This window comes from Equus przewalskii, chromosome 8 (genome assembly GCF_037783145.1).
Source record: "Equus przewalskii isolate Varuska chromosome 8, EquPr2, whole genome shotgun sequence".
Taxonomy (NCBI): Eukaryota; Metazoa; Chordata; class Mammalia; order Perissodactyla; family Equidae; genus Equus; species Equus przewalskii.
Genome location: NC_091838.1, coordinates 7,496,142 through 7,520,039, shown reverse-complemented (window position 1 = coordinate 7,520,039; position 23,898 = coordinate 7,496,142). Strand labels below are relative to the sequence as shown.

At 43.4% G+C, this 23,898-nt stretch overlaps 1 protein-coding gene across 20 annotated transcripts in view; it reads right to left on the bottom strand.

Moving 5' to 3' along the window:
- The window catches only part of TPD52 (tumor protein D52), a 105,127-nt gene that overhangs the window by 39,551 nt on the left and 41,678 nt on the right, over positions 1 to 23,898 (bottom strand). For 2 of the 20 annotated variants that reach the window (XM_070630386.1, XM_070630390.1), the window contains exon 1: positions 329 to 449. The exons of 15 other annotated variants lie outside the window; for them this stretch is intronic. In XM_070630386.1, the coding sequence (XP_070486487.1) occupies positions 329 to 434 (106 nt within the window). In that variant the 5' untranslated portion in view covers positions 435 to 449. Of the gene's footprint in view, positions 1 to 328; positions 450 to 795; positions 1,648 to 23,898 lie in introns of those variants that run through there. 3 more of the 20 variants (XR_011542967.1, XM_008519926.2, XM_008519934.2) reach the window with 3 other exon arrangements.

Sequence of the window (23,898 nt, the reverse complement as noted above, 5' to 3'; positions counted from 1 at the left end):
CACGCATGACAGAATGACTGCTCCAAAGGCACAGCAACTCTGAGGTTTTCTTTCTTAAAAATCTCGTGCCTAGGCATTTCTGTATTCTCTTGCCTAGCCGCTGCTCTCAACATTCTAGAACAAAATCCAGGACCTCCATTAGCAGGACCGTGAACGGAGCCAGTGCTCAGATGCTTAAGCCTCATTTCAGCAAAGACAAAATCAGGAGGGTCTTCATATCTTACAGAGGCAGCCAGAGCAAAGGCCATCAGAGGCCCCCTTTTTTGCTATCTGCTCAACGAACTCAAAGCGACCAGAAGAGCTCTAATGCTCATATAAACAGTACTACCTTCAAAATCTAAGTTCCGGGGCCAGCCCGGTGGCGCAGCGGTTAAGTGCGCATGTTCCGCTTCAGCGGCCTGGGGTTCGCTGGTTCGGGTCCCAGGTGCAGACATGGCACCGCTTGTCAAGCCATGCCGTGGTAGGCATCCCACATATAAAGTAAAGGAAGATGGGCACAGATGTTAGCTCAGGGCAAGTCTTCCTCAGCAAAAAGAGGAGGCTTGGCAGCAGATGTTAGCTCAGGGCTAATCTTCCTCAAAAAAACAAGAAAAAACCTAAGTTCCCATTTTATATATACTCCAAATACTTAATGAGCCATTTCTCTCTCTGCTTGGAATCTCTAACAGCTTTAACTAGTTTCAAGACAGCAACATCCCCATACATCTTTACACTCATAATTTTAAAGCCAAGGAAACCCCGAGTTGTGCCCACATTTTATTACAGCAAACTTAACTTTAGGCAGTTAGTAGTTACCAAATTTCTGAAGAGTGGGTGATCCGGGTGGAGACGGATTTCCACTAGGAGACAAGTAGAGATAGCTTTTGTTCACTCCTGTATCAAAATCAAACGGGGACTGGTAGTCCTCATAAAAATCCATCTCTCTACAGTCCGTTCAAGGCAAACAGAGAACGCATGGTTTTATAACCGCCTGCTAGTCTTCAGTTGAGCGCCGCCGCTCTGGCCATGGTCCCAGGCAACGTCGCTGAAGACATCAGGCCCAGGGTTTGGAGAGCTGGCTTCCCGGCCCAGGAGCAGCGTTTCCCCCCGGGAGCGCTCACGCCCTCCGCCAAGCAGGCCTGTTTAATCAATGACTTATCCCGGGCAACCTCGGGGAGCGCCCTCTTCACCACCTGCTGTTAATTTCGGTCAACAAGGACCGACCTGGGCCTGGGAGCGGAGCTTTCTTCGGTCAACAAAGGAGGGCCAGGTTCTGCAAAATCGCCCAGGTGTACAAACAGTTCAGGCCAACGTCAGACACTGGCAGAAATACAAGAAACTACAATTGATTATTTTTTAAACTGGTCAGCTGACCACAACTACACCAGGGCCGACTTAATCTTCTGGGACAAGGAAGGATTACCAGTCGGTAATCTCCAGCAAAGGCCATCTGGGTGGCTCTTTTTTCCACCCTGGATTACAGCAGACTCTGAAAGCCAACCTTCCCACTTCCGATCAGCTTTCCAAGTACAGCTTGGTACAGAAATAAAGCTCTATTTCCATTATTACTTTATCTAAAGTTGTGTCTGGCGGCGTGTAACAAAAATTTCAGTCTGACTTTTTCTTTCTTTATTTCCTTTCTTTTCTTGCCCTTTCCTCTCCCTTTCTGGAAGACGGTGTTTTCGTTACATGGACTGCAAGGAGAGGAATCAGCTCTGAAGATAAACCGCCCAGGTATTCTGGCACCTTCTTTGCTTAAGGCCACGCCTCTGCAGGTGCTGCCATAAACCGCTGTGCAAACAGGCAGGGAGAACGTGTTTCCTTCTTAGAGCGTGCCTGCAGGGTGATGGAGCCCCAGGCAGCTTGTGAAACGACACTGCCAAGTCCCCAGATTCATCTCCTTTGCCATCAGTCCCTAAAGAGCCCCTTCCTACACCAGCTCTGCCCTTTGCGCCAGTGACAGCCTTCTCAGGTCCACTGCTTTCACACGCGTGGCTCATCTAAGATCAAGGAGCTAAAAATCAAAGCGACCCCTCTCTTAGGTGGGTAACCGTCTGTCACTGCTTAACAAAAAAAAGGCCGTGTTCTACCTTCTCAAATCTACCTGATAAAAAGGGAACTCAATATACTCTCCCTGGACTGGAAGCAAATATGAAACCTAAAATATTTTAAGCATTAAAAAAAAAATCTGTGTATCTAGTGTATAAAATATATATGCACTAAGATAATCTGTATTCATCTCAACTTACGATTCGTTTTCCATTATTTTCTATTAGTCTCACGTTGTACTCTAGTCTGGCAAGTCTTTATCTTAAGTTTTTAAAAAGTTTATTTTCAATAAAAAAATTCAATCTGCATTCTTCTAAAAGATACCAAAATGTGGACCACTATAAATGCTGTTCATTCTCTATTTAGAAATAGATCAGGGGTGGGCCCAGTGGCACAGTGGTTAAGGTCATGCTCTGCTTCGGCAGCCTGGGGTCATGGGTTTAGATCCTGGGTGCAGACCTACAGACCACTCGTCAAGCCACGCTCTGAAGGCATCCCACACAAAACAGAGGAAGGTTGGCACAGATGTCAGCTCAGCGACAATCTTGCTCAAGCAAAAAGAGGAAGATTGGCAACAGATGTTAGCTCAGGGCCAATCTTCCTTATAAAAAAGCAAACAAACAAACAAAATAGAATAAAGGCTTCTTTATTATTATTTGAAAGAATGAATTGTCTGGTTTCTTGAAATCCACAGTCTCTCTTGATGGCACTGGCAACATAGTTACGTCCCTGGACCAGAGCGTGCTTAATGGGTCCCTGGCTCTCTGCATTTGGTCAGTAAATAACTAGTAGGAAAAACATTTCTCCATATGCATTCTCACTCCTCGAGCCACAAGCATTAGAAGCTCTTACGGACTGAACGTTTAAAAAATCTTGTTGAAGCCCTAACCCCCAGGGTGGTGGCATTAGGAGGTGGGGCCACTGGGAGGTCACTGGGTTCAGATGAGGCCGTGAGTGTGGGGCCCCATAATGGGATTAGTGTCCTTGTAAGAAGAGGAAGAGAAATAGCTGGAGTCCTCTCGCCACCCTGCAAGAACACAAGACACCATGTGCCAACCAGGAAAAGGGCTGTCACCAGGAGTCGATCTGTCGGCCCCTTGATCTTGCCTTGCCAGCCTCCAGAACCCTGAGAAATAATGTCTGTTGTTATAACGCCACCCAGTCTACGGCAACTTATTACAGGAGCCTGAACCAACTAGGACAGAAGATAAGCAATACTGACACACATGCAATGAAGCCACAGCCACCTCCACGCTTCTCACTATCCCCAAAACCCCCATGTCCTTGACCCTTGGTGTTGACATCCAGGCTACACCCTCTGCCTGAAATGCTGCCCTCTTCCCTGCTTGCTGAAGTCACTGATCCTTCAAGACTCAGGCAGAAACGCCACCTCTTCTCAGAAGCCCTCCCAGATTCTGTCCCCTCTCTTCTCCCGGCTCTCGCTTCCAGCAGCAGCACGCAGACGGCGAGGGGCCCCTGCCAGGCCCTCTGTGTCTCTACGTCCTCCCCTCCCTCAGGGCGGGCACTGCGTTCTCTATTGAGATACCCACCCTGAAGTGTTGGCTCTACTCAACGTGGAGTGGAGAAAGCAAGTAATGGCTCATGGAGACAGCACATGCCTTCTTTATGAAGATGAGGACTTAGGATGCAAGTGATGTCTGAAATTTCTACTCTACCTGCTTGGGTACAATCTTAGGACTGTTATGTAACATCCTGCCTCTTCGGACCAGCTGTACTTCTCCAGTCAGATCCTAGTCCAGACGCTGTAGCAGGTAAGAAAAGTGAGAGCAGAAGGCCAGAGGCGAGAAGAGCATGGGGTATGTTACTGGAATGGCAAAAATTCAGCTGGCTCAAGATTCATGTGCCAAGTAGAAGGGAGTTGTAAGATATAAAAAATGGAAATGTAACTTGGGGACAGACCACTAAAGACCTTGAATGACATTTTTATACTTAATATAACATGCAAAAAAAAAACCACTGAAGGTGTTTGAGCCAAGTAGAGACAGGAGAAGTTTTATAAAGATGAGCAGGAGGCACTGTAGGTAGAAAGAGGCTAAAAGAGAGGGGACTCCAAAAGAGTCTACTGCTACAGTCCAGGCAAGAAGGAGGAAAGCCTGTGGATCAGTGGCAGCTCTTTTTATTTCCTGCTGCAGGCTTTCGGCCCAAGGAAGGAAAACTAGGCAGGATTTGGTTCTGTCCTGCTGGACATTTCCACATGGGTGTTCCAAAAGTACTTCAAAATCAACATGCACAAGACTGAGCTCACCAGTGCTCCTCATGCTATTCCTCTCTCTAAACTCGCCATCCTGAGTCTCCTAGCCTGACCTCAGAGGAATTACTTCCAGGTACTCCTGCTCTATAAACAGGCACCACCGACAGCTGTTCATCCAACGGCACAATCTGCCTCTCACCCTCTCCCTCCTCTGTGTTTTCACTGACCACACACTTGGACCTACGTGGAGTGTTCTGGTAGAGACCGGCCCAATGGCGGTGCGGCAGGTGTCTGCTGCTGTCTATGTAGCACCCACTTTTCCTTGAGGAATTCCAGTTCACCTGCTCCATGGGGTTCCAGGGGGAGAGCCTACCACAGTCCCACCTGTTCCCTGGCTTCAGGCGTGGGCTTGTGCCCCATCCCCTTGTTCACAGGGCCTGGCCTAAGGGTAGACCTCTGAGCAAATAGCACCAACCATAGGCCTTCCCTGACGTTTACCTGATGAGTAACGGAAGAAGGGAGGCGCTCTGCAACCTGAGCCTTCGGGGGCCCGTCTGGAGGGGCCAACAGGAGAGAAAACCAGTGCTGAGACTCAGGGAGGGAGAGAAGGGGAAACAGAGACAGCTAAGGGGGGGACAGCAGCCCCTGACCCCCTCCATCCAGCTATCTGGGCTTCCCGGTCACCAACCAAATAAATTTCTATTCTGCTTCACTTATGGTTAGAGTTGGATCCTATCATTTCAATAGAAAGAGTCCCACAATGCCTACATTCCAACCATTTCCCACTACTACCCCACCAGTTTCAGCCAAACTTGATTTTCCTGTTTCTTGAACGCACCTTAAAATTGGCTTAGATCATTTTCTAGAAATAGAGTCTCTTTCTCTGCTTTTTTTTTTTTTTTTTTTGAGAGGAAGACTGGCCCTGAGCGAACATCCGTGCCAATCTTCCTCTATTTTATGTGGGACACCTGCCACAGCACAGCTTGATGAGCGGTGCTAGGTCCACGCCTGTGATCCGACCCTGCGAACCCTGGGTTGGTGAAGTGGGGTGTGCTGACTTAACCACTACACCATTGGGCCAGCCCCTCTTTCCCTTACCTTTTTACCTGTCAAATTCCTATCCATTTATCAAGTTCAACTTAATTAGTCACATACAAATGGTATACTTACAAGGGATGTTCCTTTTACTGCTATCTACAACGGAAAAAAATAAACAATACAAATGCCTACTAAAAGTGGGTGAAATGCTAAATAGAACATTCACAGAACAGAAAATTATACAAACATTAACATGATGTAGAAATGTATATATTTCACAGGGAAAGATATTCTTGATACATTCAGTAAACAGAGCAGGTTCCAAAACTGTCTGCATTGTACCATCCACAATTGTGTAATACTTGGAGAGAGAGACCAACCAACCAAAAGGAAGAAAATGGGCAGAAGGAGAAATACACGTCATACAGCAGGAAAGTACGTCTGCACACAATGCCAGCAGAGGGAGCCCATGGGCAGCTCAGAAGTCACCAGTCCAGCCAGTAAAAGCATACCACAGAGCAAAAACCCATTAGATGACTCATGTTGCTCCAAATGGAAATGGAGTAAGTAGGAATGGCTATAAAGAATATTAAGTTTCCACCTGCTTATTAACTCATCACTCTAATATGTCTGGGTAGGTTCTAATTCTGAAAGATGTTTAAGAAAGAGTCTGATGTAAAAGCTATACGACACATACAAAAATTTACTTGGGGAGGCCGTGAGGAGCACACTGCCAATGTGACTCCCCAACAGGAGAGGCGGGCCACTGACGTCAGACACTGTGGACATGTCACAGCGACATGGCAGCCAGCTGGAAGGCGTTCTAATCAGTGTGGAATGAATCAGCCCAAATATAGGACAATTTGGCCACCAACATAATTAAGGACAGCAGTGGATCATAAATCACTCAAAACAGGAATCTAGGAGTCCACATGTGATGGTTAATTTGATGTGTCAATTTGACTGGGCCACCAAATGCCCAGATACTTGGTTAAACACTAGTCTAGTTGTGTCTGTGAGGGTGTTTGTGGATGGGATTCGCATCCGAATCGCCAGACTGAGTACAGTAGACTGCCCTCCCCAAAGTGGGTGGGCCTCAACTGATCTGTTGAAGGCCTGAGTAGAAGAAATTGCTGAGAAGGGGGAATTCTCTCTCTCTGCCTGTTTTTGAGCTGTGATATTGGTCTTCTGCCTTTGGACTTGGACTCAGACTGGAACTTCTAGCATCAGCCGTCCTGGGTCTCCAGCTTACGACCGCAGATCTTGGGACTCCTCAGCCTCCATAAACACGTGAGCCAATCCTTATACTAAATCTCTTATTTAGAAATAGAGATATACATATCCTATTGGTCTGTTTCTCCAGAGAAGCCATACTAATACAGCATATAAATAAGACATTTTTCTGTTAGCGCCATCAAGTAGATTCTGACTCCTAGCCACCCTGTGGACAGCAGAGCGGAACGGTGCCTGGTCTTTTTGCGGCATCCTCTCACCTTCTGTTGCTCTATCAGACAATGCTCCGCTGCTATTCATAGAGTTTTCATGGCCAATTTTTTCAGAAGTGGGTGGTCATGTCCTTCTTCAAATAATAGATAGATATGTAAATAAAAAGTAAGAAGGAAGACGCTTACAGAAGAATGCCATGGTGACCATCACCGTAAAGATTCAGGCAAGAATCATAAGGGTTGCTAAATCTAGGGAGACATTTTAATAAGAAGCAGGATCTATCCATGGGCTCCCCACAGATTAATGAGGTTTGGAAGGGAAAACACAGTAACACCACAGTGGAGAAACTGAACACCACCTTTCCTGGATGATCATAGTTGCCACCACCCAGCACGAGGCAGGAGGACACGTGCCTTCAAATGTGACATCCTGGTACCCATATAGTCTTCAGCTAAGAACTCAGGACCTGAATCTTAGCATGAGGAAACAGACAAATGCAAAATGATAAAGGTTCTATTTTTTTTAAAAGAGGAGAAGCCTGCATTCTTCAAATATGTCAATGTCAAGAAAAGCTGTGAAAATGACCCGTATTAAAAGCGACTAAAAAGATAAGACGACTAAAGACTATACCTGATCCTAGCCTGTGTCCTGAGCTGCAGGGAAAAGGAATTCTGTAAAGGACATTACTGGGTCAGTTAAAAAAAATGGAACACAATGGCAGATTAGATCAAAGTATTATATCAATACCAAATTGAGTAAAGTTGAAAACTGTACCGTGGTTATGTAAGAGAATATCCTCCTTAGGAAATACAAACTTATTTAAGGGGAAAGGGCTATGATGTACACAACTTCCTCTCAAACAGTTGAGAAAACAAAATACGATGCGTTCGTGAGAATGATAAAGCAGATGGGCTACCATGCTAACGGTGGGTGAACGATCTGTGAGAACATACAGGTGGTGGTGTGCTATTCTTATTCTTGCAACCTATCTGTCAATTTGCAAAAGGTTTTCTAAAAACAACTGAGAAGAACTCTCTGCATCAGATTAAGCAGCCTTGAGGGAGCTGGAGCAGAAGGGACCAGACCCCCTCTCACAGCAATACGGGGGGAAGTGGGGCAATGGGCCTGAGTGACAGTCACAGATTAGATACTCAGGCCCACCCTGGTTCCTGAGAGCGGAAAGGATTCCCTCCACCTTCCTCTGAAGGAAGAGCTGACGGACCCTCCACAGTAAAGGCAGTCTCACTTTCGCATCCTTTGCTGGTCACATCTTCCCGAAGAAGGCCAGGAGGACCTTCTACCACAGTCAGAATAAGAGAGAGTAGGGAGCTGAGGGGCTAATGAGCACCACCTTCGTTTCCCCCTAGTGCCACCTAAGTAAACCTTGACTCAAAAACACAAAATGTACCATGAACCAAGCACACACAAAAGTCCTTAGTTTTAAACATGAAATTTAAAATCTCCGTTATTTACATACTTTCTCGAGGAAGCCTCAAAACCTCTGTGAGATCAACGCTACGACTGTCCGCATTTTTCAGATGGGAAATAAAGCAAAGACGGTTTCTGTAAACATCCACACCAACATAAAGCCAGGAGGTGAAGGAGCTGGAATGTGAAACCAGGTGTCTGCCCCCAAGGCCTGTGTCCTTTCTGCAGCAGGAGAAAGCTGGACCGCAGTTAAGAACAGGTGAGGAGCCAGGATGTCACATATAAATCACCTGAGGACTAATTATAATGCAAAGTCTGCGCAGCTAACAGGCTCCAGGTGATGGGAGGCTGCTGGTGCTGGACCACACCCAGAGACACAAAGTGATGAGAACCTTGAATGGCAGGCTGGGGAGTGCGAAGATGCTTTTTATAACAACAAAACAACAATTATTCATTAGCGTTTATTTCATCCTTACAGCAACACGAGTTTAGTAACGTTATCTTCAATTTCCAGATGAGTAAATGTAAGCAACTGAGAAACAAAGGACGGAGCCCAAAGCCTCATGGCAGTAACCGTCCTCACATGGTGTCTAAGCAATGGGGAGCCATGTCAAGTTATCAGTAATGGCAGGGAGACGGTCAGAGCCGTGCTTCAGAAAGATCACTCCCACCTCCGCATAAAGTTGGATTCCAGAGGGGAGATGAGAAATCAGTGCAATTATCAGCAGCACCAGGGGTGTTACAGACCGAATTGTGTCCCCTCCCGAAATTCCTATGTTGAAGGCCTCGTGCCCAGTGTGATTGTGTTTTGGATACAGGGCCTTTAAGGAGGTAACTGAGGTTGAATAAGGTCACAGGGTGGGGCCCTAATCCACCAGGAGTGCGGTCTTTATAAGAAGAGGACTAGACACCAGGGATGCACAGCCACAGAGGAAACGCCGTGTGAGGACACAGCAGGAAGGCAGCCGTCTGCAAGCCCAGGGGAGAGGCCTCACCAGAAACCAACCCTGCAGGCACCGTGATCTTGGACTTCAGCCTCTACAACGGTGAGAAAAGTCTGTGGTATCCTGTTACAGCAGCCTGAGTGGACTAAGACAAACAGTGTGCTCCGGGAACAACAGTGGGAACGGAGAAGGCAAAGACATATTGCGAAACACCATGGTGGAGGGGGGGATCATTAACAGATTCTGGAGCCCGAATGCATGACTGGGGTACAGGGGACAAAAAGAGCAAACCCTAACTGTGATTCCCCAGCAGGCGTTGTCAAAGTTGGTGACAGCATTAATTAAGATGGCGATAACAGAGGAGCGATGGAAGGAGGGAGAGAGAACGAAGCCCATTTTGGCAGATTTGGTTGATAGAGCACAGGAAATGTCCGAACATAAAAGGCCAGCCAGCAGTTAGAAATTAAACTCTGGGGCTCAGAAAACGGTTAGAGCCAAAGAGATCAATGTGGGAAATCTCAAGACTGTCAAGGAAAAGCCCAAAGAGAAGAGAGGCTCTATGAAAACAAGAAAAAGAAAAGGCAGCGCATTCCTGCAAGTAGGAAGAGACAAAAGAGCCTCAAAGGGCAGCAGATGCCCTTGATGACAATGAAGACGACGACGATAATAATTACGCCTCATCCCTAAGGAACCCTTGCTATGTGCCAGACATTCTTCTATACACTTTTTCCCTACCCCCACTTTACAGATGAGAAAACAGGGCACATGGCAGTTAAGGAACCCGCCCCAGGCACAGAGCCAGTAGGTGCAAACTGGGATTCGAATCCGGCCAGTCTGCCTCAAGTGCTCGCAAGAAGCAAAACCGTAGAAGAAAACCCTGAGGGATCAGTATCACAGGAATAATGGGAGGAGAGAAAGCGGACCCAAGCACACGCTACAGAGACTTAAAAAGAAGCCCCTGGGGGCCGGCCCCGTGGCCGAGTGGTTAAGTTCGTGCGCTCCGCTGCAGGCGGCCCAGTGTTTTGTTGGTTCGAATCCTGGGCACAGACATGGCACTGCTCATGAAACCACGCTGAGGCAGCGTCCCACATGCCACAACTAGAAGGACCCACAACGAAGAATATACAACTATGCATCGGGGGGGCTGTGGGGAGAAAAATGAAAAAAATAAAATCTTAAAAAAAAAAACAAAAGAAGAAGAAGCCACTGGACCTGGTGCCCTGGGGATCTCGCACAGAAATGTTAGTGACAGCAGTGGTGGAAGACAGATAAGGGAAGCAGAGGCCGTGGAGGGAAGAGGAGGGTAGGAGTGAGTGAAAATAGGAGGGGGGTTTGTCTGGAGTGCGTGTGATGGATGAGACAAAGGGGGCAGTTCGGAGACAGTGTCCCCAGCTCAGGAGTGGGCTTCAATTCCTAGACTGAATCATTTTGGCTTTCTTTAAAAAATAATTGTCAACCCTCAGATTAGAAACTTTACGTGAAAATTTTAGGAAATACTTCCTATGGGAATGCCATTACTTTCTCCCTTTATTTTCCACCCCAAGGGGGAAAAAAGTCTACGGTAGCATAGTATAATAAGAAAAAATTATCTTCTTTGAAGGCCCCTCTCCAAAACAAAAATGCATAAACTAGCAGACCATATTCAAATTATTTAGGCCTAAATGCAAACACTCTTTAAGTGATAAATGAGTTCCTACAAAGTACAAATCCACTTACTTGACCCATTGACTTGCAAAGAAATTTTCACTTGGCATGAGTGCCTAACATTCCAGGTGGGGTGTTTTTCTGCCCTCTCAAAATAATTGAAATTGAGTTCACACTCAATAAATAGGCAAGGGGGCCTTTTTTCCCCCTTAAGAAATGTTTCTTGAAATATTAAAGAGCAGGAGTTACAATGAGAAAGAGACTTCATTCTCTCCCTCAATCTAACTCCAAACATATTTTCGGGTTGAGCCTTTAACAGAGAGAGCCGGAACCTGCTAGAAATCTCAAGAATTCTCTATCACAGGGGAGTCAGGGACTAGATTCCAAAATGTACAAAAAGGTTGTACTGTTTCAATGAGGTCCTCTCTTATCCCCTGGGGACGTGTTCCCGCCACGACGGCTGTCAGACTGTAGAGGTTTCATAGCACAACAAAAAATATACAAAGACAGCTCTATATTTGCCACGTTACCTAGATAATCAACTATAATATGCAGATTTTTCACTTTATCCACAGAGTCTGGGTTAAAGTTTTATGGCCCCTCCTCACACGCTGATTAGTGGTTTCCATGATTATAGGCCCAGGCACAAGATCTCCAACCTGTGAACTGCAACATGTTCACAAAGCACCTGGGGACAGCGTTAACCTACAGATTCTGACTTAGTAGGTCTGGGGGGCCCCTGAGAGTCTGGCCTTGCAGACAAGCTCCAGGTGATTAGTGATGCTTCGTTAGATAAGAGCTGCTATGTTCACCTTAGGACGAAAGCTTGAACAAACTCTAAATACCTGTCATTCTACACGGCCTGAGCTCTTTCTAAATATCTATTCTTGAAAATAAGAGACAGGTTTGGTAGCCAAAGGGGTTTTGCTTTTTTGGTGTTGGTTTCTGATTTCCTGCTATCCTGACAGTTCACAAAGCAAGTCCAGACAGAAAACAAAACTGGCTGTCACGACAGGGTGTACCTAGCCTTTTCAATAGGACAATTACTAAGAGTCTGGAATTACAATAATGTAAGCAGGATCTGGAACAACGGCTCAGTAACAAGGAAATGACAGCAGGCCATTCCCTCCAAGAGTTTTCATGATGTACTTAAGAGCCGAGCGGTCTCTATGGAGAGATTATTGGGAGATGAGGTTTCGCCCAAGCGGAATGTTTCCAATTTGCTGACTGAGTTTACAGAGAGCTCTGGAGGGCTGCATAAACGCCATCGACTGTCAGAACCCGAAAAGCAATAAATGAACTGGCACACCAAATTTTCATTTGGAAAAACTTCCACAATGCTTACACAGCTATTCTCAGCGACCAGAGGTTCACGTGAAAACACTTCTCCTTAAGGGAATGAGAGTTGCTTGAGCACAGCAGGCACTGATTTAAAATTAATATCCGACCATGAGCTTCAATCAGCAACAAGCTGGGGCGTACCACACATGCCCAAAATACTCTACCACCAAGTCGGACGTTTAGGCAGCTGAGCTTGCTTTTTAACTACAGTAAGTTAACCAGAGGATGGACCATTAAAAAAACACACAGCACCAACATTGCCCATTTTTTCCTAAACTTTATTAAGAAATAGTCTTATGCCAAAATGTACAGCATTTCTATCTGAACCTGCTACTTTGGTTAAGAAATGCCATTTTCAATTACAAATTTCACATATCTTCCATTTTAAAGACAACAGGAGAATACCAATGCCACAAGTAAACTCAAGAGGAGCCCATTATCTTGAAATCAAATCAATGGCTGGAAGGCCTCAAGACAGCCTCTGTCTTCTGGCTCATGACTGAAGACGTGACATTTTTTAAATACCTGACTTAATAACAGCCGTATTTATTATTGTTAAGGCTCCTTACTGACTTTTCTCAGTTTCATAAAACATCATTATCAAACAGGTATTTATCAAAACAGCATATAATTTTGTTTATTCCAGTAAGCTCTCACAGTGGTAAAAGGACAGGATTACCCAAGATGCAATGGGAAGGGTGCATGAAGTGAAAAATGCTTTCCTGAAAAGTATCATGAGCTATGAGATCATGCAATTACGGTCATGTTGTCCCTGAAAGATCAAGATAAAGAACTAGATGAACGATTTAATAATTTTACTGAACACGGCTAAGACTGCGAACTTATCACCGAGCTGACTTCTCCTTATTCCTACGCACACAGCCAGACTACATTCCCCAGCCTCTCTTGCAGTTAGATGTGGCCATGTGACTAAGTTCTGGCCAAATGAAATAATACACATGTAACAAGTGGGAGATACAAAGACTGTTGTTGACAGCCACTGAGATTTTGGGGTCGTTGGTGCAGGAAAATATTGACTAAGCTGACTGATAGAAATATCTTGCCAAATAGAGTTCCCGATGGATTTTTAAAATTCCTCTTTTAGAATGATCATATCTCCAGATAAAAAAGTTTTGGAAACAGACAGTGTTGATCATTGCACGATGTGAAGATAATTAATGCCGCTGAACTGCACACTTAAAAATGTTTAAATCACAAATTGTGCATTACATATTTTACCACAATAAAAAATGATCATATAATTACAAGTTAAGAAAGTCATTCACACTTTAAAGTAAACTACCTATTACATTTAAATTAAATTATCAGACCGACTAAGAAGTTCAAGATGAGCAACAGGTGGGGGATGGGAGCAGAACAGCCAGGATTAAGAAATATTCGTTCTTAAACATTTGAAATACTCCTTCCCAAGGGCACAGCAAGACCTTTGTGTCCAGATTTGTTCAGAAAATGTTTCCAGTGAAGAATAGGAAGCCTCTGGCAGATCGGCCTGGTGAGGCTGCCACAGCTGGGCAGCCGCTGTCAGCAAGAGGACAGTAGCCAGGAACATGAGCCTATCACCAGGCCGATAACCTACTTCTGACCCTCCAATCGTGCTCCTAGGCGTTTACCCAAATGAGCTGAAAACTGCATCCACACAAAAACCCGCATTTGAACGTTTATAGTGGCTTTCCTCATGATTGCCAAAAACTGTAAGCAAGCCAGATAGCCATCAATAAGTGAGTGGATAAACTGCAGTACATCCAGACAATGGAATATTATTTAGCAATAAAAAGAAGTGAGCTATTAAGCCATGAAAAGACAGGGAGGAACCTTAAATGCGTATTGCTTAGTGAAAGAATTCAGTCTGAAAAGGCTACATACTATCTGATTCCAACTGTATCACATCCTGGAAAAGGCAAAACTGTGGAGACACTAAAAAGATCAGTGGGTGCCAGGGGCTCAGGGGGAGGGAGGGGTGCACACGTGGAGCACAGGGGGCTTTTAGGGCAGTGACACTATTCTGTATGATACTGGAATGGTGGGTACATGACATTATGCATTTGTCAAAACCCATTGAACTGTACAACACAAAGAGTGACCCCTAATGTAAACTACGGACTTTAGATAATAATGTATCAATATTGGTTCATCAATTGTAACAAATGTACCACACTAACGCAAGATGTTAATAACAGGCGCAACTTTGGGGTGGGGATGGGAACTCTGTACTATCTGCTCCATTTCTGTAAATTTACAACTGTTCTGAAAAATAGTCTACCAAACCCCGTTCACCTACTCCGCCACTCTCCCTGGGGGGAAACACCAGGGCTCTGAAACTCCTCTCCTCCGGCAATTAGGCAATTATCGAGGCTTCACAGGAATGTGAGGACGAGCAGAGAAAGCATGTTTACACTCAGTTTCCATAGCAGGCCAGAGCGCCTAATAAAGGAAATGATGGCTTAATTATCAAGCTGCATTTTTAATGCAAAGTAGACAATCACCTGAGTTAAATTCCTCTCATGTATTAAAAAAACTAACAAGCAAACATAGTGGTTTGAATGTCTGTTTCCTAAAGATGTTGCAAATATATGGAAAAGTATTCTTCAAAGAATCTTCCACCGCAGGTGAGGTTAGAACCAACTGGCGTTCTAACACCTTTCTAAACCTAAACAGAAACAGGTATCTATTCAAGACAGAAGTGGGACATCAAGTTCAAGGCTGACACTTGATCCTTGAAGTCTTTTTTTCTTGGCAAAATTCAGTGAAAAGAGCCTAACAGGAAGGGAAACCCATGACTGACCAATGATACAATTAAAATTAGCAGCTCTCATCCCTTTCTGTGGATTCCTACCAAGGCAGGCGTGGCCCCAGCATCTTCATTAGTTCGTGTTCTAAACATTTAACCAGCACGTTGATCAAAACAGAGAGCAATTCCAAATTTAGATTCTCCGTAAGAGGATTTGATTTAGAAAGATAATGCTCTGGAGAAATCTGGCCTCCAAATTTTGAGAAGTGGAAATCAAAGTACGATAACCATGGAGGGGCAGAACGACACAGAAACAAGCTCCAAAAGAACAGAAACCATGGTGATACTTGTCTTAATAGGAAGATTATTGCTTTAAGTAAGCTGATCCAAGCCCTAACGATTTTTCTCTGCCACATTCTCTTACTTTTAGACAAAAACAGAAACACTCCTCCAACTAACTTCCTTTTATAGAGTTTATTCTGTTGCTTAAGAACAAGCACAGGGAGGGAAGCAGGAAGACAATGGCAGGCCTTCAGCAGCTCCATCTAAAACCCAATAGTTTGGGGCCAGCCCAGTGGCTGAGTGGTTAAGTTTGCGCACTCTGCTTCGGCGACCCAGAGTTTCGCCAGTTCGGATCCTGGGCGTGGACATGGCACTGCTTGTCAGGCCATGCTGAGGCGGCGTCCCACAAGCCACAACCAGAAGGACCCACAACTAAAATATACAACTATGTACTGGGGGGATTTGGGGAGAAAAAGCAGAAAAAAAATAAAAACCAATAGTTTTTAAAATTTTTCAATGGACTTGCCACTTTGACTTATTTCCTGTTCTTTTTAAAATTATTTTATTGAGGTCACATTGGGTTATAACATTGTTTAAATTTCAGGTGTACATTATTATATATCAGTTTCTATATAGACTTTATCACGCTCACCACCAATGGTCTAGTTTTTCCATCACTGTATATATGTGCCCCTTTACCCCTTTTGCCCACCCCCTACCCCCTTCCCCTCTGGTAACCACTAATCTCCTTGTCCATGTGTTAGTTTATCTTCCACATATTGAAATCATATGGTGTTCATCTTTCTCTGTCTATTACACTTAGCCCAATACCCTCAAGGTCTATCCATGTTGTCACAAATGGCAACACTTTGTCCTTTTTGTGGCTGAGCAGTATTCTATTGTATATATAGATACACCACATCTTCTTTATCCATTCATCTGCTAATGAGCACTTGGGTTGCTTCCACATCTTGGCTATTGTGACTAATGCTGTGATGAACACGGGGATGCATAAACCTCTGTGAATTACTGATTTCATGTTCTTTAGATAAATACCCAGTAGTGGTGATGAGATTAAGGCTGCCCCAGGAAGAGAAGCCCAAGGCATCCTGCCCTACATACCGATCTCGGTCATCCTCATGGAAGCACAGGATGTCCTGACCTGATCTGACCTGATTCCTATTCCAAGTTATAGGACCACCCAATAACCAGACCCCACCTGCAGTGATACCATTTTAATGACCTTTTTACATGATCTTTCCTTCGTCTTGTAAAGAAATAACTCACATACCTATGCCTTATAAGTTTAGCCCTAACCCTCAACCCACTGCAGCTCTCACTGCCCATGGGTCCTTCCCCATGCTATTCTCTGAATAAAGGAGCACAGGACTACTACCAGACCTTGAGAGACCAAGAAATCTTTCTTTCGACTTCTCGGCTTGCCAAGCCCGCATCAGTGGGATAGCTGGATCGTATGGTATTTCTACTTTTAACTTTCTGAGAAATCCCCATACTGTTTTCCATAGTGGCTGCACCAGTTTGCATTCCCACCAGCAGTGTATGAGGGTTCCCTTTTCTCCACATTCTCTCCAACATTTATTATTTCTTGTCTTATTAATTATAGCCATTCTGATGGGTGTAAGGTACTATCTCATTGTAGTTTCGATTTGCATTTTCCTAATAATTAGTGATGTTGAACATCTTTTCATGTGCCCGTTGGCCATCTGGAAATCTATGGACAGCTAATCTTTGACAAGGGAGCCAATAACATACAAGGGAGAAAGGAAAGTCTCCTGAATAAACAGTATTGGGCAAACCGGACAGCCACATGCAAAAGAATGAAAGTAGACCATTACCTTACACTACACACAAAAATTAACTCAAAATGGATTGAAGACTTGAAAGTAAAACGTGAAACCATAAAACTCTGGAAGAAAATATAGGCAGTACCCTCTTTGACATCAGTCTTAGCAGCATCTTTTCGAATACCATGTCTACTGAGGCAAGGGAAACGAGAAAAAATTAACAAACAGGACTTCATCAGACTAAAGAGCTTCTGCAAGGCAAAGGAAACCATGAACAAAACAAAAAGGCAACCCACCGACTAGGAATAAATATTTGCAAATCATATATCTGACACGGGGTTAATTTCCAAAATATATAAAGAACTCATACAACTCAGCAGCAAAAAAATGAACAACCCAATCAAAAAAGGCAAGGAAGATATGAACAGACATTTTTCTAAAAATCAAAGTTTTTACAACAGAAAGTAGAATCTGCCTCACTCGGAAACTGCCTAAATCAGGCTCATTCTGGCTGCTGGGTAAAGGACAGCTCACCACGGGGCGTCTCAGAAACGAGTAAGAGTCAGCCCCTTTCAGTCACCCAGCCAGCTAACGTGAACTGGGTGCTATACTGAGTGTTCCAATGATGTACTTACCATTTACTACCTTAGCACCAGGGACCCAGTCAACAACATACTTAGTGGGGAGAAACGGAGGGGCAGAGATGATCTAGATAACAAACACGCTTAACAGAGGAGTAATTGAGCAATCAAGTGAACTATGTGCTTGTGAACGTGTGTGACGGCTGAGGGGCTCCAGGATGCTGGGAACCAAGGAGAACAACGCAGAACTTCAGAATAAAAGCTGCAGTATGTACTAGTTACCTAAGGCCATTTAACAAATCACCCCCAAATTCAGCAGCTTAAAACATCGACCATTCACTGCCTCACAGTTTCTAAAGGCCGCGCGTATCAGAGAGCGGCTTAGCTGGGTGATTCTAACTCAGGGTTCCTCGTGATGTCAAAGGTAAGGCATCTGCCGGAGCTGCAGCCTCCGAAGGCTCGATTGGGCTGGAGGAACTGCTTCCAAGCTCTCTCCCCTGGCTGTGAGCAAGAGGCTTTGGTTCCTCCCCACACGGGCCTCTCCCGTCTTTATAACCTAAGCTCAGAAGTGACATCACATATCATCATTTCTGCTATATTCTAAACCTGGTACCATGCAGGAGGTGCTATACAGGGGAGTGAATACCAGGATCATTACACACCATCTTGGAGGCTGGCTCCCACAGCCATGAGCTGGTTCTGCAAGTGGTGCAGAAAAATACCTCAATGATGAGTGGACACTGGAAACTTGCAAACAGAAAAGGCTTCTAGCTTATCTTGTAAACACAAAAAGGTTTTTAAATTATCAATCATTTAGAATGATGCCACTCGCCTACCAGCCATAAAGCATGCTCAATGAGGTTTTTCTCCAGTACTGGGGAGGAACTCGCACAAAAGCATCTGAGTGTAAAGAATACATTTGCAAGATAAAAAGGCTGAGCAGCTAGAAGATGGTGTCATGTAAGGCACAGATGCTAGCCCGTCTGACGGGGCTGCATATCAATGACCACTCCACAGCCCACTGGCTGGCTCACCTTTCACAAGTTTCTTCATCAGCATAAGCCTCAGTTTTCTCATCTGTAAAACTGGGCTAATATCTATCTACCCTCAGTGGGTTGTTGTGAACAGCCTAGAAACATGCTTAGCACACAGACCTAAGAAACAAAGGCAATTTGTTGCTAAATAAACCACTCTACCTGGAAAATTAAAACATTAATTGACCTATATCCTAACAAAAGTCACCATACATTATTACTATAGCTTTGGAAGTATTAACAATATATCCTATTGTACACTGGCAAGCGTGCCACCTAGGGTAACTATTAAAAATGAGGATTACTGGCCTCATCTCAAGAGATTATGATACAGTAAAAACAAAAACAACTGTATCTAAAAGTAAATGCTTATGATGCGACAAGTAGTGTGTTCTGAACGCTTCACACGAATTAACTTATTTAATCCTCACAACTCTATGAAATACATATTATCATTACCTTTATCATTATTCCCATTTTACAGATGAGGCAACTTAGGCACAGAAAGATTAAGTATCCTGCCCACCCAGCCAAGTAAGAGGCAGATTTAGGATTTGAACCCAACTATTTCAAGCCTGTGCCTTAACCACTATCCAGCTCGACCTCCAAGATCAGGGCTCGGGCAGGGTCCAGGCAGCTCGATCTTTAACTTACATCCCAAGTGATTCTCTGATATGAGTAGTACGTGAATACTCTTAAAGGAACACTGGACTCTTAGTAGGAAAAAATAACAATAGTTTAGAAATCGTCGCTCTCGTAAGTCTAAAAAGACAAAGTAGAGCTTATGGGGCTAGTTAGCTGCTGGACTTCTTGGCCAAGGTACAAAGATACACAACCAAATGGAAAAAAAGTTCCACTCCCAAACGGAAGCACTGAATCAATTCATACAAGCGGTCCTCTTGCTTCCAGACTCTCCATCCTTCTCCTCATTCAACGTCACAGAACTCGGCTTCCTCGACAGTTCTCCCTAACGTGGTATTAGGTTTGCCACCTGCTCACCGAAGCCTATCATGACCACCTATTTAAAATCACAGCTGTGCTCTTTCCTACACACCTCTCTAGACACATAACCAGTCCTCATCATCCCGCTCTATTGAAGTTTTCAAAAGCGTATTACCTAACATAATATAAACTTACTACGCATATTGATTATTGGCTGTCTCCACCTACTAGAACATAAGATATACAGGAACAACAATTTCTTTCCTTTTCTGGTTTATTTTGCACATTGATATATCTTAAAGTGCCCAGAACAGTGCCTGACATGAATAAATACTTGTTGAATGAATGAATAAATGAATGTCACTACCCAACTTCAAAACCTTTCAACAGGCTCCCCACTGCTTATCAAATAAAGTCCACGCATCCTCTCAAGGATTCTGGGCACTAACTGACCTTTCCGCATCCTTAATCCCCCTAAATCAGAGTCGGAAATCCAGGGAGTCAACATTTCCTCAGCTTCCCGCTGTTGTCATTCATATACCCCCTCTTCCAGGAATGCCTTGCCCTATAACACAACACCTCCATCTAACAACATCACACCTAGCGTGAAAGAGACGCCATTCCTCTCAAATGGTGTCTTTTTCGAATACTTCCCTGAATTCAGAGGCATAACAGCGTCCACTTGAAGGCTTAGTTTTTGCCCGACCTCCCGTACTTCCCTGTGTGGTTAATCGTGTCTGACTCATACTTCCTCCACCGATGTGAGCTAATGGAGCGCACCAAGAGAATCTGGGATTTTGGGTACACCTGCTTCCTACAGAACAGTTGCCTAGTGGGTTGAACGTTTTATAAGCCAGGCCAAGGAAGGTGCCTGTCACTTATCATGCTCCCTTTGGTTTTTCAAAATTCCTGTCACATGCACCTTTTTTTTAATTTTTTTTTTTTTTTTTTTTTTTTTGGTGAGGAGGATAGGCCCTGAGCTAACATCTGTAGCTCTTTTTGCTTGAAATTCAGTAGGGGGAAAGATAGTCTTTTCATCAAATGGTACTGGGACAACTGGATATCCACATGCAAAAGAATGAAGACGAACTCTTACCTCAAACTACACACTTAAAATAAAAGAGCTAAATGTAAGGGCTTAAACTATAAAACTCTTAGAAGAAACATAGACACAAATTTACATGGCCTTGGATTAGGCAATGATTTCTTAGATACGACAACAAAAGCACAAGCAAGTAAAGAAAAGATAGATAAATCAGACATCATCAAATCATAAAAGTGGCTTCAAGAACACCACTAAGAAAGTGAAAAGACAACCCACAAAATGGGAATATTTGAAAACCATGTATCTGATAAGGATTTGTATCTAGAATATATAAAAATCTCTTACAACTCAATAATGAGAAGACAACTCAATTAGAAAATGGACAAAGGATCTGAATAAACATTTCTCCAAAGAAGATATACAAATGGCCAATGAGTATATAAAAAAAAGATGGACCACATCATTAGTCATCAGCAAAATGCAGATCAAAACCACAATGAGGTACCACTCCACTTACTAGGATGGCTATGACAATAACAAGTGTTGGTGAGGTTAGAGACAAACCAGAATCTTCACACACAGCTGGTAGGAAGGTAAAACAGTTCAGTCACTTTAGAAGACAGCTTAGCAGCTCCTCAAAAGGATAAACATAGTTACCAGATGACTCAGCAATTGCACCCCTAGGTATACACCCTAAAGAAATGAAAAGACATTCACACAAATGTACACGAATATTCAAAACAGCCAAAAAGTGGAAATAGCCCAAATGCTCATTAACTGATGAATGGATAAATAAAATGTTGTAGATCCATACAATGGAATATTACTTGACAATAAAGAAATTAAATACTGATACATGCTATACCATGGATGAATCTTGAAAACATCAAGCTAAGTGAAAGACGCCAGTCACGAAAGGCCAGATATGCATGAACCTGTTTACAGGAAATGTCCAGAATAGGCAAATCGGTAGAGACAGAAAGTAGATTAGTGTTCGCCCAGGCCTGGGGGCAGGGGGAACCAAGAGTGACTCTTAATGGGTAAGGGGTATCTTTTGGGTTGTTGTTCTAAATTGATTGATTGCACAAGCATGTGAATATACTAAGAACCACTGAATCGTACACTAAATGGGTGAGTTGTATGGGATAAGAATTTTATTTCAATAAAGCTGCTATTTTTTAAAAAGCGAGGAAAAGAATAATATACAGTATGTACAGTATGATCCAAAGTGTGTGTGCCAGAGCATGGATAAAAGTTTCCTGGAAAAAAAGTTGAGAAATTTAACAGTAATTAACATCGGGAAGGGAGACTACGGTAAATGGGTTAAAGAAAAGAATTTCAATTTTCATTTTTATCCCTGGCTGTTTACTTAAAATTTGTTTTACACCATATAAAAGAAAATGTAAACTTTTTTAAAATTAAAAGAATATGAGATTTGTATGGTTTTTAAAATTAAAACCACACAGTACTGGGCTCAGAATAGATAAACAGATCAACAAGACAAACTGAAGCCTAGAAACAGATGCCTGTATACAAAGGAATTTAATAATGACAACAGTAAATAGCAACGGAGAAAAGAGAAACCATTCCTCAACTCAGACCAGAAATTCCAGCCAGAATAAAAAGCTACATATAGACATTAGGAAATATACCCAACAAAAATGTTAGAAAAACTATAGAAAGTTACTTTCATAATCTAAGTGATGACTTTTCTAAGATACAAAACCCAAAAGTTACTCAAAGATTGACAAATTTGGTTACATATAAATTTAAACTTGGTTATGATAAGAGACAGCATAAGTCAAGTTCAAAGACACATGATAGCCTGCAAGAAAATATTCACAACAGATGGAAGTTTACATACTTTGCACCATATATATAAGAATTCAATAGATGGCATCTTAAAATAACAAAATGAAAATTAATATTTTTAGGGGCGGCCCGATGGTGCAGTGGTTAAGTGCGCACATTCTGCTTCAGTGGCCCCAGGTTTGAGGGTTCAGATCCCAGGTAGGACCAATGCACCGCTTGACAAGCCATGCTGTGGCAGGCGTCCCACATATAAAGTAGAGGAAGATGGGCATGGATGTTGGCTCAGGGCCAATCTTCCTCAGCAAAAAGAGGATTGGCGGCAGATGTTAGCTCAGGGCTAATCTTCCGCAAGAAAAAAAAAAATTAATATTTTTAAATAAAGTAATAAATGCACTGAATTACAAGTTGCTTCTGTAGAAGTTATTGATGGGACTTAAACAGAATATATGTATAGAAATGAAGCGCAGCTTTAACCTTAGAAATGGTTTGTATTGTTATCATCACCGTCATTTGACCCTCTTTAGTGGGACGTATAAAACAATGTTTATTATAACCATTTCAGCTAAAAAAATCTAAGAAATATTTCACAGGAAACAGGTTTTCTTCAATTACCATACGTCATACAATACAGAGATAGCATTCACGTGGTGTTTAAAACAAAAGATCTGCACTAAAATAAACATTCAGATTTATTTATGTTGGTTTTCTCTGCCTCCACCCACACAGATTTGTGACTATATCCAGGCAGGGACAAGATCATTACCAAGACCACTAAAATCAACCCTTCACCATTTCCCACTAAGAAGAAATAGTCAATTTAAAACCAAGGGTTATTTAAGGTGACCACAGCAAAACGGCCCCCTCTCACGGCCACAGAGAAGGGGAGACGTGACAGGAGCCCCACACGCTCATGAAGTGACAGGACCCCTCTCCTCTTGTGCAGGACAAGAAGCCACATCATTCAATTCAGTTCAAAGGTCACGGTCACACAGACTGGAGATTGTGACTCCAAAGTCTTAGGCTGACTCTTACTTAAGGCAGCATTAATCCTCCTCAACACGGTATTGCAAACTAACAAACACACTGTATAAAAGTCAAGCCAAACAGACCAGCCAAACGAACCCTCTGAAACCTCAGGAGCCAGGTGGAAATGTGATAGAATTATCTCCCCCAAACTCTGGACATTTGTTACACGAGCCGCTACTGGGGTTACATTCTCAGCGCAAACGCGTGAACTTAACTCCAAAACAAGCCGGGCCCAGCCCTAACCAGGCGGCCTTGAGGACACCAGGCCGGCGCTGGCGGATCAGGTCTTGTCCTCGTTCACACCGGCTGCCTGGTTCACAGACAAGCCTCCAGCTGACTTTATCCTTTTCTTTCATCATTAGGAAGATTTCCACTGACGTCAGCTGAGTTCCTATAACTTTGGATAATAAGATACAGTGAAAGTTTTTCTTTTTGACTATCAGCAGTTACATAATTAATAATGAAGGAATTACATTTATCATTATCATTTCTACTTTACATATTCCCCTTGTGCTTTCAATATAGTATCTCACATACACCC